A 16,011-nucleotide genomic window follows, 5' to 3' on the forward strand; every position below is an offset into this window, starting at 1 on the left:
TTTAAATAATTTTAACTGGTATAAATACAGGTTACTACCAACTAATCATATTAGCTGGCAACTAAAAAGAACTGTTTTACAAACCAGTATTATAACACAAGGTTTGAGGAACTGGAGATGAAGAACAAGTTTTAGCATCATCTCTACAATGCAAAAATAAGCAAGATTATTTACTTGAAGACCAGGACTGCAAACCTGACCACAATTAATTCCACTTGAGTCCTACTGAATTACTGTGTAACATAGAACTTACTTCTGTACATATCTGTATAGGATTGGTGTTTTATACCATTGATTTTTTTCAGAATCAAGAGCTGACAGTTCCTGAAGTAATGTACTATTTCTCCAGAAGTTAAGTAAATCATTATTCAGTTTGATGCAAGGTTTTATGAATCCGTTCAGACAACTTCAGATGCAAAGTCAACTCATATCTTAGCCCCCCCCAATGTCCACTGTAAGCAGTTCAGACAAGTAACATTACATCAAGTTCCATAATTATGTAACTGATACAATTTACTTGATCTGCATAATTAAGCAATTATATCACTTCCATAATCATATAACTGACAAACATACATCACTTATGTAAACATAGATTTAATGGACATCCCTTCCCCATAACTGGCCTTAAAATCAAGATTTTATATAAATATCCTTAATTTTCAAACTAAACTCAGTGAAAAAAAAATTGAATCTAAAATACATAGAAGTACAATTACTTCTTTCTGGTGAGTTTATTTGATAATCAGAGTTAGATACCAAAAGGCATCTTTTGGCACAAATCTATGGCAATTTGCTAATCCTTGATTCTATGAGGAAATCCACAAAATAGATCTTGGTATCATATATGATACTTCACTTCAGGCTACATATAGTTCAGTCTGTGATACTATGAAGAAATCCTATTCTTTAGACAAATGCTAGGTTTTGTAAACAGTAAAACAAAAGGAATCCTGACTTGTGAATGAAGTCACGTATGCAGCTTCCAATTTCTGCTTTACTTTTTTCACATCAGCAGGTAAACCAACCAGGATGGGGATAGTTTCATGGGACATCCAAATTTGAATTATTTTTTTCTTCCTTCCCTCCTCTGCTATTTTTTTCTATCTGCACTTTTTTGTTTTTTGTATTTTTCTTAGTTTGCATTAGTTTTTTAATCTCTGCATTTTTAAACTTCAATAAAAACTATTTTTTAAAAAATTAGATTTTAAAGTGGATTTGTAAGCCCTTAATAAACCCTGGTTCATAGCAAGCTTATTATCCTGCATCGTGTGAGCATATCTAACATAATTCTAGATTCAGATGTCATTCTAGGTTATAATTTTGTTCATTCAATATTTGTAAACATGGATCACAACCAGGGTGCACTTTAAGTCCCAGTCTCCTGTTATGACCACCCCACACTTACCCAAAAGTTTAAGATGGAAATTTATTATACTTCTGAATGATCAGAAACTTTCTCTGCTCAAGGTTCCCAGCCAAGGAGAGCTTTGTCATGACATTCAGTTAAATATAGCAATATTTCTATTTTTACATACTCTACGTACTTGATACTCAGCCCCACCAAGTCTGCTTCTGACTAAACATACCATCAGTATAGTTCTTATACTTGATTCTCTTGAGTTACAGTATCAAATCTGTGAGACAAGACACCAAGAATGCAACAGCTTTATTTACCAAAATCTCATGAAAAACATGTATTTAATTAGAATTACGCTTCTAAAACTGCATTATACTATTAAATAGATAATACACCACTTGCATACATGTATCCACTCTCATCTTTTCCAAATTATGGAGTGAGAAACTGTAATTGCAGATTAGAAGGACCTTCACAAATGATTAAACAACGAAATTGAAAGGCCTCACATGAATATTAAAAAAGAATGTTGTGTCTTTATTGGAATGGTGAAATACACCCATTTTTCATAATCGGAATATTTGGTTGCAATTAGAAATGACACTACAGAACTGCAATACTTGTCCAACAGTCTTGTCTTTACTTTCCCGCCCCTTCCCCAAGCAAGAAATAGAATGAAAATGCACCGAATAATCAGAAAGCACTAGCAGGCATCACTTAATCCAAGATTCTAGCCCCTCATTTCCAAAAGCATTTGCCAAGTTGCTTTGTGTATGGAATGCAAGTGGAAGATTGGTCATATTTTGACATTATTAGCGATTTACATGATGAGACTCCATGGGGGCATTATTAATTTTCACATTCCCCTCCAATTGGTCACTGGTGTTTTTTCTTGTCAAATATTAACATTACTTTCAATCACTGATATTTTTTTCTCAATGTATAAAAAAGTAGGAAATATAAACAGGCTCTTGCATTGTACACAATTAAGAGTACAACAGAAGAATTATAGAGCTGACTATCTACATACCATCAAATCCCATCAAATCTTGGATATTCCATTAATATACAAAATATTAGGGCACAAAAAGAACAAAGACCAACTTCTTTTGTTTGTTTATGCACAGCTTCAAATATTCAAAAGAAAAAAACACTTTGAATTGTTTTGGCTTCCCTCTATATCAGCATGTTGAGACAGTTATTAAAATATTCCTGTTTAATTGTGTTTGGTCTTTTTTTCTTATTTTCAAGTCATGTTTCTTATCTTAATACCGACCATCCAGACAAACAAGCACTGAGAAAGACCATTTCCTTGCCTCGCTAAACTCAATTAATTAAATGTCAGATTTAAGACATAACTCCAAAAACTGGGTTGTGACGACAGATGCTAGGACCAATTTCTTCATAATCTTTTTTGGTGTGGCATACTTGGTAGAACTCAGGCTGAAAAAGAAAAGAGAGAAAATTAAATTAATGCATTGGATCCTATTGCAATTTTATATTTATTAAAATAAACATTTTGGAAAAGGGATAATTTCCATTAAAAAGATACTTTTGTCCTTATGTTATGTGTATAACAAATGATGCAGTTACCCTATAAAAATAAGTTTCCAATCTTTGAAATGAAGATATAAGCAGTAAATTACTGGTCTTGAATATTGTGTTCAGTTTTTAATGCATTTGAAGGCTAAGGGCATGGGTCTCTAGAATAAATGGACCTGAACTTATAATGTCTTTTCTGGTATTCTCAGGAACACATCTCAGATGGTTTGAGGAACTCACTACTCCTATTAAAAAAATCATGAACTGCTCAAGGGGTTCAGTGTTTTTTTCCTGTTTCAAAAGTCTGGGCCTGACTGTGTTAAATTCTTTATCTCTTCCTAGTCCAATGTTGGTCTGAAATTCTAGGACAAGGATAGGTAGAACTTTTATCTAGGATAAGCTAGAAGATTTACAAATTTGTAGAAGCTTACATTATTGGGCCTTAAGACTTTTCAAACAGGAAAAAACACTGAACCCTTTGAGTAGTTCATGATTTGTTGATGATCTTATTGTATTTGGTATTCTATTTACCAAAAATTATTTACATATTTAAAACATTTATATAGCCATGCATATTTCAGCCAACTCTGGGCAGTTTACAATCAAACAAATCTTAAAGGAACTTCTTCCTGAATATTTTTACAATATTTATTATAATGCCTATTACCTGTAGTAATATTACAATAAATGTTGTAGTGAACAATCTCTTCATATTTCTTTTCCATTTTTGTAAACTTACTGTGGAAGCCAGCATTGATCCTCCAAACCAAACAGCGTATCTTTGCATATGATGAGTAATAACTTGTACATCAATAGGTTTCGGCTATAGTGGAAAACAAAATCACATTAATTCCACAAAAATGTACAAGTTTACTTATACAAACTTTACTATATTACAATATTATTTTGTATAAAAATTAATGCTTTAGCATTAATCTAAGGAGCAAAACAAGATTAAAACACAAGAACTTACCACTGTGCCATCAAATCTATTAAGAATAGATTTACACAACCTTAACTGATTTTTTATTGTTTTATTTAACTTTATTTTGTTAGTTTAACAAGAATCACTTGACTGATTAGTATGATCTGCACAGTCCTAGAGACGAGAAAGATTAATTCTCTGATTATTTGTAACTAAATTCTCATATAGCCTCATGCTGAATGACTTCAAGAAATAACACTAAAAATATAGTTTACAGATCAGTAGATCAATTGCCTAATTGAAAAATATACTTTCGATACATAATTTCTACATTTAATTCCTGGCATTTCTATGTAAAAAGAATGAGCTAGCTTTCTAGCAAAAAGTTTACTGGGAAATAGTAATAATAATAATAATATAAATAAGCTTCCAATGTTTTATCTCAAAATTAATATTAAGATATTGTATTCTATCATTGTGAATATTTGTTTTAATTCCATTGCAATTCCATGTTAAAAGTAGTAAAAATAATTCAGCAGTTAAAATTTAGCAAAGTACCAAGCCACCTTTATTAAGTTCTTAATTTATTTCTTAAATTCTAATAAATCTCTTTTAAGCTCATCACATTTTTATTGTGATCACTATATAAAATACTATTAAATATTAATAAATATAATATTGGTCATTCCTAATGTGCTGCATGAGTCAGAGCAACATGCGGAGTTGAAGCAAAATAACACCTAGCTTAGTACTAGTTAGTAAAGACCAAAATAAAATTTTAAACAAGAAAAAGATTCTCAAAATTAGAGATGTGCCAAAGATTTCAACTGAACTATCTGAACTTTGAAAAGGCATTTTGAGCAGGTAAGGGATTGCTCAGTGTTTGTAGCTGGCTTTCAAACTTGAAGCACTTTCAGAATATACAGTGTAGAACAGCCCTTATTAAATCATTTCTGATACTTGCTTCTGATGCTTACAGTACTAGGGGATAGTACTGAAGCCTCTATGGCTACTTCTTGTTGCCTCACCAAGCCCAGAGGATCTGTATCCCCATAGTTAAGTTATTGCCAATATTAACTCACTAATACTTGCAGGTCCAAGCAATATTTAATTGCAATTGCTGAATAATATTAAAAGGAATATGCTTTTAGTATCTGCTTTTCATGTTTTTATCTACACCAGCCATCAGAGATATTGTAGGGCCGATGAAAAACACAGTAATTAACTAAAATAATAATCAATAAAATACTTTATTACTTTATTTTACCTCAAATAATGAGGTAAAATGAAACTGAGCCAACTGGGATGATGAAGGACCCAAACACCAGGCGACCAACAGATCAACTGCCTATGGATTTTTGAAACACCAAGTACTCAGTTGCTTGCATTAGGTGAAAAAGATTGCCACTACATCATAACTGTTCATTTCAAAAGCACAGATCTGAGTGCTTTTTCTACGTTAATAAAAAGTTACACAGATAACAAGGAAAATCAGATTAATACTGTTCTATTCAGTAATATAAGGAACTTGTTAAAAGTTTCCATTCCAAGCAAACATTTACATCAGAAAACACTGACCATCCACATCAATGCACTGTATTGTCTAGGAAACAAACCTTCAGTCTGCCACCACTCAGTTCTTCACTGAGTTTCAGTCTAGCATCTACAGTCCTTTTCAAGTCCCGCTGCAAACGCCGTCCAAAGTCCCTGAACATTGTTGAGCCTCCAGAAAGGACAATATTCTGAAATTGCACAAACAAAATTAAATCATTTATGCAGCAGTGAAAGTGAAATACTCATTTCTGGAATTAGGAATAGTGGTAATAATGACATTTATAGCCAGTCATAAGAGACAGAAAAATAGTTGCAATTTCCATACATGCGAGGTGTTCAAAAACTTTATTTCCTACAAAGAAGGGCAAAGTTGTACATTTAAGTAACATGTTGAGCACCCTAAGAAGGGAGAATAGCATTGCCCAAATATGCTTTCACCAATCAACAAAATTTAATAAATTTGAACCAAACAAACTTACAGAACAAAAGCAAATCTTAAGAGGCAGGCAGCAGCTGAGAGGATTCCGAGGAGATAAAATGACCTTCTTTTGACAGAAAGCATTTCCAAGCTGGCTCAACAGAGATATCCCCAAGGCCCAAGGGGATTCCTGTGCAAAGGTCTCCAAGGAGACATTTATTCTGGGAGGTCACAAAAAACTCCTTTTCAGTTTCACAAACTAGCCTAGCCTAATGATCACATGACAACCGACTTCAGCATAATGTCTACGTTTTGACTAGGATCAAAATGTTAATTCCTCACACAGATAAGTTGTACTACATCAAATCATGTACAAATCCCATCAGACATAGTGGAAGATAGCACAAGTAGAGCGATAAGCACAACCAGTTAATACCATGTTCACTTGTTATTATCACATTTATATCAAACGATAAATACAAACCCCATGCTTTCAAATATTATTTTTAGTTATCTCTATTAACACTTGTTTTAACTCTGCTTTCATCTAAAAGAGAGGGAGGGGGATTTTTAGGAAATAGAAAAAAATAGATGCTTTGCATCTAGCGATACCTTTTTACATCCATACTTTATCTTCTCTCGCTTCACTAACCTTATACAGCGGGCGTCTAACATCAATAGGACAGTTCTGAATAACTTCATCTACTACTTCTGAGATGGGCTGTGTGAAGTCTGGATTAGCAAACTGAAAACAGAAGTAGGTATTACTATTATTATATTTTTACCTTGCTATATTTTTGTCTCTCTTAGGATGGTGAACATACCTAATATTCCTACTTCCTGTTTTCCTTACAACAACGACCCTGGCCCAAAGTCACCCAGCCAATTTTCGTTCCTAAAGCAGGCCTAGAACTCACAGCTTCCTGGTTTCTAGCCTGGTGCCTTAAGCACTAGCCCACATATGGTTTTGTTTTGTTTTGTTTTGTTTTAAAATGGATTGATTAGTAGATTATTCTAGCATCCTCAACAACATAAGCTGGAAGATGGAATAAATTTAACAATTTAGAGATAATTAATCCACACATTAAATGGGAAGCAATGTATGAAAAGAAATAGTGATTTGGCTAAAGATTTAGGGAAGAATCTTTTTCTAATTAAAAGGAAACTGAAGTTAGAAAAGTGAAACAAAACAAACATCCACAACTTCTGCCTTGTTTTCTCTGTTATAATAGGCTTGGACAAGCTTTTTGTGATTGTATTTAACATGTCTGTAGATGTCTAAGACCATTGTGGTGAGTAGTGATAGAAAATAGATAGGACAGGATTTTCTGCAGGCATAGCTTTGGGTTATGAGAAAAAATAACCTGAGCTGTGGTGGTGCAGTAATCAGAACGCAGTATTGCAGGCTAACTCTGCCCACTGCTAGGAGTTTGATCTTGAAAGGCTCAAGGTTGACTCAGCCTTCCATCCTTCCAAGATCAGCAAAATGAGGACCTAGATTGTGGAGGCAATATGCTGATTCTGTAAACCTCTTAGAGAGGGTGGTAAAGCACTATGAAGCAGTATATAAATCTACGTGCTATTGCTATTGCTAAAATTTGAGCATTTCTCTCAGTTTTTTAAAAACTCTATTAAGGTATTTTAGTGCTTATAGTAGACTTACTGTTTTCTTACCTCAAACTAATGAAAACTATGCCAGCAATTGTGGGAATTTTAGGTCAATATAGCCCTGAGATATCCAGTTACCCATCTCTAAGGTATGTATAAATGTAGAGGTAGGATTTTTCAAACATGTAACACATCAGATAAACTTATCTTGATCTAGGAGGATGGAATTTAGCCCTTCAATCATATCACATCAAAAGTGACTAACAATATCATTATGATTTAAAGCAAAATATTCCAACTTCGTAATATAGATAAAGGGACGCAATATGCTTAAGCAAGCACACTGAAGAGGATCACAGGGCCATATAGAACTACAGAGGGGAAACAGAATAGAAACATTTGTTCTGAGAGAAAAAGGGCACTTGTAAAGGCCAGATTCAGCCTACTGAAAGCTAGAATGTGTCCTCTGATCACTTTTCTCTTTCTAGTTTGCCTGCTGTTATTTTATGCTGAACAATTTAGAGTCCACCTACACATCTCAAATGCTAAGCAATGAATCAAGCAGTTTAACATAAAAAAGCATCAGCTGGGAGAAGCATTTAACCTTACAGCTCAACATAAAAACTACATTGGTGATATAATTAAACTAATTCACAGTGGGAAGAAAGGTACACCATTGGTGTAGGTTTAAAATGTTACAACCATCCCCTCTTTTACTTCAAATATTATTTAGGAAGAGATCACACACACATAATATGCTTCAATTTACCTCAGGATGAAAGAAAATTTCTGGCCCTAAAAATCTTTCATAGCCAACATCAATGGTAAATTCTTTCTTTGAGATAGCATTGATTCCAGTATATTGTTTAATCCACTTGGTACCATCTGCATCATATTTATTAAATTCTTTCACTAAGTCTGGACAGACATAACTAAAACGTTCCTGGAAAAAAAAGTAACACATATTTATTAACATGACTAAATATCTAAGCTTTCCATCTCATCATTTTTTGATAAAACAGGACTAAAAGCTTCCTTGAAAACTAAGACACAGATTAGTACTTATTTATTTATCAAATTTCTACATTGCCTAAGTCCCCTAAGTGACTGTGGGCAGTTTACAAATGGAATAAGTGGGAAGATATCAAAAATTAATATTTACCACCTATGTTTAGATAATTATTACTTGGTATTTAGTGCAGACACATTTTTATTCCCCACTATCAAAAATTATAGAATCCAGAGAGCCTGAACTGTTTTAGTTCTTTCAGCACCAAGACAGTAATGGAAAAATGCAATCATACGCATTGTTGCTATAGTAACATACTGTACAATCATATAACCAAAAACCTATCAATAATACTGTTTTTCCCCGAAAATAAGATCAGGTCTTTTTTTTTCCCCTCCAAGAGGCATCAGGTCTTATTTTCAGGGTAGACCTTACCTCACCTCTGGCACCGACAGCCCCACCCAGCCAGTCTACTTCTTCTGGGGCCGAAGTTCTGCAGCTGCATTTGGGCCTGCATTTTGCAGTCAGACCTTTCCAGAAGGCTTAAGCAGCCGAGTACTGAGCTACAGATTCAATCCATAGCTTGGTGCTCAGCTGCTGAGGTCTTGCAGAACCGAGCTATGAATTGAATCCATAGCTCGGTTCTTGACGGCACAGGCCTTCCGGAAAGTCCTGTGATGGACAAATGCAGGCCTGATTACAGAAAAGGCCTCAGAAGAAGTGGGCCAGAAAGGAGAGGCCTGGCTGCAAGGTAAGTGGGTGCGGGGCAGGTGGGGCAGCTCTACACCCCAGCTTGATTTTTAAGTGTGTGTCTCACCCTAAAACTAGGGCTTATTTTGGGGATAGGGCTTATATTAAGCCCACCCCAAAAAATCAAGCTAGGGCTTATTGTTATATAGGCCTTACTTTCAGGGAAACACGATAATAGATGTGTTTGTTGAAAAATATAGACAAAGAACTTCCAGGAAAAGAATTATAGGTCTTTGCAATGTAGAACCAGAAGTCTATTTCGAATTATAACATACAGAAGAAAAAAAAAGTTGCTAGTTATCCTCTCAGTTCCTAATATTAACTATTTTACATTTATTCATGGATTAGCCATAAAATCTACCCTAGTTGAGAAGTAATTAAAATTAACTTGATGTGAAACAATTACTGACTTACAATATAGGGTTAACAAATTCTTGTAACCTAGAATCATACGAATATTCAGTCATCATTTTGGATGAAGATACTGAACTTACTAAAATTTCCACTCTTCAAAGGCAGCCCTAGTTAGAAAGTTGTAATATACCCAAGCATGAAGGGAATCTTCCTACGGGGATGCAAATGCCTTGAAAGTATTCAGCAATCTAAATAGTACACGACTGTGAAGTGCTGACTAGACAAAGAGCTAGTTGTTTCCAGACCTTTCTAACATCTTCCTCTCTGTTGCCATTGGCTTTATTAGGAGCTAGAGAAGAAACTCTTTTCAACTATTGATTATCTCTGACATTTTCCTTCCATTTCATTATTCTCTGCTCACACTAGAAATAGCTAACCTTCAACAAAAGCTAAACAGAAAAGATTAGATGTCCATTTTGAGGCTCTGGATGATGGAAGCAGCAATCAAAGCCATCTAAAGAGCACCAGATTGAGAGTAACCATTTCTGGTGTTATCACAAAATCTTGATGCAAGTGCATAATTGTAGCGAGGGTTGCCATTTTGGGGATTCATTCCAATTTGCTGTGAAGACGTCTGGATGGTACAGAATATACATATGCAAAGTCAGGGTTTGAATCTTAATATATTAATCTACATTTGGGTCTTAATAAATAAATATTCATTAAAAGTATTGCTAATATATCCATTTATGTTAACTAAATATATTACCTTGACTGCTTTAGCAGTTTCCAATGATTGCTCAGGAGGGATTCCTACTTCTCGCTCTCTTAGCAGCTGCTGAATAAAGTAAGTTATATCTCGTCCGGCTATTGGAATATGTTTGATACAGCTACCAATTACATAACCTTCAGCCTGGAAATAAAAGAAATGTCCTCAATGACAATCAGAAAGACTATCTTTGATCTTCTGCTTCCCACTGGTGCACTCCTGGGCAAGAATGTACCTAAGCAGATGAAAAGATAAAATTCTGCTAATCTAATAATCCTTCTCCTTTCCCCCCACTCCCTAATTTATGTTCAGAGTTAACAAAAGTAGCAAGACTTGCATTTTTCAGGGTTACAGACCACCTGTAGGGAATTTTAATAATGTATTTATGTCCTGCCTTTCTATTTATAAAGGCAGCCTACAGCATGATCGAATAATAATGTCTAATATCACTTTCTCAAGGGTGAGAGAACCAAAACAAGTATTTCAATGTTAGCATTTTCTATGTCATGAAATCTTTGAAGGGCATATCCTTTCAGCAGGTATACCAAATGGTGTCTTTCTGATGTTTTAGACTTAATTCCTAGCAGCCACAAGTATGGAATTTTAGGAACTGTTAATGAAGACACCAGGTTAGCTAACACTGAATTAATTTTGATTTTATATATATATATATATATATATATATATATATATATATATATATATATATATATATATATATATATATATATATATATATATATATATCTTTAACACTAGTTAAAAAATAATAAAAGTGTTAAAATTTTGCATACTTTGTAATTTGTAGGGAATAATTATGGCACTGAACTTAGGAAAAGGCTGAAAACAAAAGATTGTGCTTTCCATAATAATTACAGTATTAAGAATTGTACTTTAATAAATTAATCTGTGTAATTGTATCTTACCACAGGAATGACATGAGTGACACCATCCCCGCTATCTATAACTGTTCCAGTCAGTGTCCGTTCACCTACTTGTCTTGATGTCCAGGATGCAGCTAAAGCAAGGACAGCCTACCAAGGAAACAGTTTGAGCATAAGTGTTTCATAATATCCAAAAATGAATGCTACATGAGACAAAATCATTCAATATATTTATACTGCATTACATAGCCCAAGAAAATTATCCATATTACAAGAATAAAGTGCAAAAGAAAATGAAGAACATATAAGAACATAAATAGAGTTTGTTAGGTTTTAAATAATTGCAGCAGCACTATAGAAAAAAAGCTAGAACTCTTCTGAAATTCCACTCAAGCACTGAGACAGTCTGAGTAGACAAAGTATTGATGGAAAGCAGCACTATCCCACTGAAGCTACATTAATTTTAAACAGGCCAAAAATACAATATTATTTTTCATCTTATCTTTCTGGCATAAAGTGATTGCAAATATGATGAGTTCAGGTATAAGAAAATCTCAACAGGGTATTGTGTTAAGAATATCCTTTCCTACTTGTACTGTTCACTGTATTACAGTGGGTTTCTTACTATGTAATCTTTCCAATATAGAAATCAGGTATATTATCACTCCGTTGTTAAGAAGTATAATATACATATTCAATAAATATTGATAAGAAATGTTAATAAATCAGAATGACTTAATGATTTTCTTCAACTGCAAATATCAAATGTCTTGTAAATGTTAAACAAAAAAAATCCTATCAAAAGTAATACTGTGGTAGTAAACCATGGACACACTATGAAAGAGTTAAGTGTAGAAACAATAAAACTATAGGCGCCATGCTGCTCTTTCATCCAATAAACTCTTATTATAAGGTGCTCTATATCCTGAAAGTAGACAGAAGAAGCAGAGTTCACAATTATAGATCACATAAAACAAAGACAACTATACTTTATGTGATGATTTTGCTATTACCTCAATTTGATAGAAAGTCAATTTGTATTACTTTATGAAATTCTACATTAATATGATTTGCACATTGGTGATATTTCCACATCACACCTAACCATAAGAGGCAGTTGGTGCATTTTTATCTACAAAACTATTAGCCACCCTCTCATACAACATCACTAGTACTCGTAGTTTGTTAAGCAAGCTATCCAACGACAGAAAAAAAGACAGGACCAAAAGTCCCATACCGGGAACAGTGATTTACATATACCAAATTAACAGTCAACAGCAGTCAGAAGGAAACAAAGATCATAAAGAAGTGCATTTTAATCGTTTACAAAAATAGACTTTACAAAAATTTAGAACATATATGGAACATTTCCAAATGCATGTGTTTCATGCAAAAGGCCTCTCACTCCAAACTGGGGTGGACTCACTGTTTGACTAAATCTCAGTGGGCCAGCTGGGACATAGCAGGAAAGAAGTGCCCATAAAATTACCATCATTTAGGTCAAATGCCAGAAGAAAAGCTCTAAATCCAGCTGATGCAAAACAGGCTAACTCAAGGGCAACTGATGCAGAATCCACACAGTTTCTTTCTTAAGGAGTATAACTTAATAAAAATCAGAACTCTACATCTCACCTGAACAGCAATGTAAAGCCCGGGAACATTGAAAGATTCAAACATGATTTCAGCGGTATATTCCCTGTTTTCTGGGGTATTTAGAGGAGGTTCAGTCTGTGGGGGGAAAAAAACAACAACTATCCAGCTCAATCTAATCTGTAGGCCATGTTATATTTTTAGCTGAACAATTAACTTCACTTTACTCATTTTGATAGCTTTACAGGATCTAATATATCCAACACCACAGAATGAACGATTTCTTACCAAAAGAACTATAAGTTCTCTCTCTACTGTATTTTGCTTGAATTGAGTTGAGACTTTAACTTCCTAAATATGCTTACTTTTCCCCCACAAAAAGGAAGTAGTGCCTGCAAATACAGAACATTGTTGTCCCATTATTCCCAGACATTATCTTCCCAAACAACAGAGGAACTCTGCCAACTCTGTTAATTCTGTTAATTCTTCTCTTAACTCTATTAAGGGACTCTATATAAGAAAATTGGAAACTATGTTAATGTCAATGAGTGAGGAAAAGATTTAATAGCAAGACAAGTTATGCGATAAGCATCCCCTAGTGTCAAAAAATTATGAATGTTGCAACACCATGGCAGTCATTCACCCTTATGAACGATTGCAGAGGCCCTGCAACTTTCACCCTGGCTATTCCCTCCCCCTCCCCTTCGCAGGGTCTCCGTAGGGACTAGGCCTGTGGATACTCACCTTGTGAAGATCTACCTTTGCTTTCTTGGCCTGTTTTGCTGCTTCGAGCCTTCAGTGCGTTCACAGAGAATGGAGGCCTAAAGTACTGCAAGATCACACAAGATCAGTAGCGCAAGATCACACGCTACTGATCTCACGTGATTATCTAGACCTGTACCAATCGGGCTTCAGGCCCGGGTACAGCACGGAGACGGCAATGGTCGCTCTGGTGAATGATCTCTGGAGGGCTCGGGACAGGGGATATTCCTCTGTCCTAGTCCTATTAGACCTCTCAGCGGCTTTCGATACCATCGACCATGGTATCCTGCTGCGGCGTCTCAGGGGATTGGGAGTGGGAGGCACGGTTCTTCAGTGGTTCTCCTCCAATCTCCTGGGACGTTCACAGTCAGTGTTGGCAGGGGGACAGAGGTCGACCTCGAGGCCTCTCGCTTGTGGAGTTCCTCAGGAGTCGGTCCTCTCGCCTCTCCTGTTCAACATCTATATGAAGCCGCTGGGTGAGATCATTCGTGGTTTTGGAGTTGGGTATCATCAGTATGCGGATGATACCCAGCTTTTCATTTCGACCCCAAACCACCCCAGTGATGCCCCCGACGTGATGTCCCGTTGCCTGGAGGCGGTTCGGGTCTGGATGGAGAGGAACAGGCTTCGACTCAACCCTGACAAGACTGAGTGACTGTGGGTACCGGCATCTCGGGATATTCAGAATATTCCATCTCTTTCTATGGGGGGTGAGTTATTACCCCCTGTAGATAGGCCTCGCAACTTGGGAGTCCTCCTAGATTCACAGCTTTCTTTAGAAGACCATATAGTAAATGTCACTAGGGGGGCCTTCGCCCAGGTTCGCCTGGTGCGCCAGTTGCGGCCCTATCTAGACCGGGATGCCTTGCGTACGGTCACTCACGCGCTCGTGACCTCTCGTTTGGACTACTGCAACGCTCTCTACATGGGGCTGCCCTTGAGGACCACTCAGAGGCTCCAACTGGTACAGAATGCAGCCGCGAGAGTTGTGTTGGGAGTCTCCCGATACTCCCATGTTACACCCCTGCTCCGCGAGCTACACTGGCTCCCAGTTGTCTTCCGGGTGAGATTCAAGGTGCTGGTAATGACCTACAAAGCCCTTCATGGCATGGGTCCGGAATACCTCAGGGAGCACCTGTGGCCGGCATCAACTTCCCTCCGCCCAGTGCGCTCCCACAGAGGGCCTCCTCAGGGTGCCACCGGTCAAAGAATGTCGACTGGTGGCCCCCAGGGGGAGGGTGTTCTCTGTGGGCGCGCCGGATTTATGGAACCATCTTCCGGTTGAGCTCCAGATGGCGCCCGACCTTCGCTCCTTATGGCGCGATCTAAAGACTTACCTGTTCGAACAAGCTGGCCTGGCCTGATGGGTGATGGGTTTGGGTTTTATTGTTTTTTATGTATTTTAGCTTAACGTATTGTTATAGTTTTTGGGCATCTTGTTTAATCTTTTTTAACTTTTGTATTCTTGTTTTTTAACATGTATTGCCCTGTTCACTGCCCTGAGTCCTTCGGGAGAAGGGCGGTATACAAATATAATAAAATAAATAAAATAAATAAAATAAAATCTCACAATATTTTAGGCCTCTATTCTCTGTAAAAGGAGGCCTGTATGAGATCTGCGGCAAAAGGCTTTGCAAATGGAGGGAAGGCCTGAAACATCAAAGCCTTCCTTCTGTTTGTAAAGCCTTTTGCCAACTTTGCAAAAATCCTCTGCCGCCGAGAGCCCCAGGTTGACATGGATGTCGCCCCAGGTCTCCATTTTTGCTAGCAGAGGCCCTCAGGAAAGGCCTCTGCTGGCGAAAACAGAGGCCAGGGGTGATACGCTCGTCATCCTGAGGCAATGTTCTCAGCAGCAGAGGCCTTCAGGAAAGTCGTCTGCCGGGAAAAATGGAGGCTGGGGGTGACGAGTACATCAATCCGGAGTTCCGTTCTCAGCGGCAGAGGACTTTTCTGAAGGCCTCTGCCAGAGAAAATGGAGGCCAGGGGCAAAGCGCACATCAACCTGGGGCTCCATTTTCACCAGCAGAGGCCTCGACAAGGCCTTTGCTGCCAGGAACGGAGGCCCGGAGCGACACGCGCTCCCTCCAGGGGCTCCGTTCTTGGTGGCAAAGGCCTTGTCAAGCCCTGTGGGGCTCTTTGAATCAGCGCTCCATAGGCGCATAAACACTTTTAGGCCAGAGGCCGAAAGCTTCTGGGACCAGGATCTTGTGTGACTTCAAGCACCCATCTGCTTTTGAAGAGAATGGGTGCCTGACTTCCCGCAAGATCAGGTCATGCAAAAGCTTCCAGTCTCTGTGTGAAAAGTGTTTGCACACCAATGGGAGGATTGAAGCAAAGTGATTTCACTGCCCCAAACCTCTCTTCAGCGTGCAAATGCTTTTCCGTGCTGAGCCTGGAAGCCTTTGAGGGAGACTCACCAAGACTACCCACCACTCCAGTTGTGGCAGGCAGAGAAGCTGATCAGGGCGCGCTCATTCTGCTCTCCC

The 16,011-nt window shown here is 37.2% G+C and overlaps 1 protein-coding gene and 1 long non-coding RNA gene across 2 annotated transcripts in view; one reads left to right on the forward strand and one right to left on the reverse strand.

Moving 5' to 3' along the window:
- Positions 1-1,652: 1,652 nt before the first annotated feature.
- Positions 1,653-16,011, reverse strand: part of ACTR3 (actin related protein 3) — a 38,501-nt gene continuing 24,142 nt past the window's right edge. Inside the window, exons 5-12 of the mRNA XM_083349223.1 lie at positions 12,806-12,901; positions 11,216-11,323; positions 10,290-10,433; positions 8,177-8,350; positions 6,452-6,544; positions 5,444-5,569; positions 3,642-3,725; positions 1,653-2,803 (exon numbers count right to left, since the gene is read on the reverse strand). Coding sequence (XP_083205349.1) covers positions 2,708-2,803; positions 3,642-3,725; positions 5,444-5,569; positions 6,452-6,544; positions 8,177-8,350; positions 10,290-10,433; positions 11,216-11,323; positions 12,806-12,901 — 921 coding nt within the window. The 3' untranslated portion in view covers positions 1,653-2,707. The remainder of the gene's footprint in view (positions 2,804-3,641; positions 3,726-5,443; positions 5,570-6,451; positions 6,545-8,176; positions 8,351-10,289; positions 10,434-11,215; positions 11,324-12,805; positions 12,902-16,011) is intronic.
- Positions 5,764-11,327, forward strand: LOC310632183. The gene is made up of 3 exons (XR_014490803.1): positions 5,764-6,556; positions 10,304-10,367; positions 11,221-11,327. It is a non-coding gene; the product is annotated as an uncharacterized lncRNA (long non-coding RNA).

The sequence above is a fragment of the Vipera ursinii genome (genome assembly GCF_947247035.1).
Source record: "Vipera ursinii genome assembly, chromosome: 1".
Lineage (NCBI taxonomy): Eukaryota > Metazoa > Chordata > Lepidosauria > Squamata > Viperidae > Vipera > Vipera ursinii.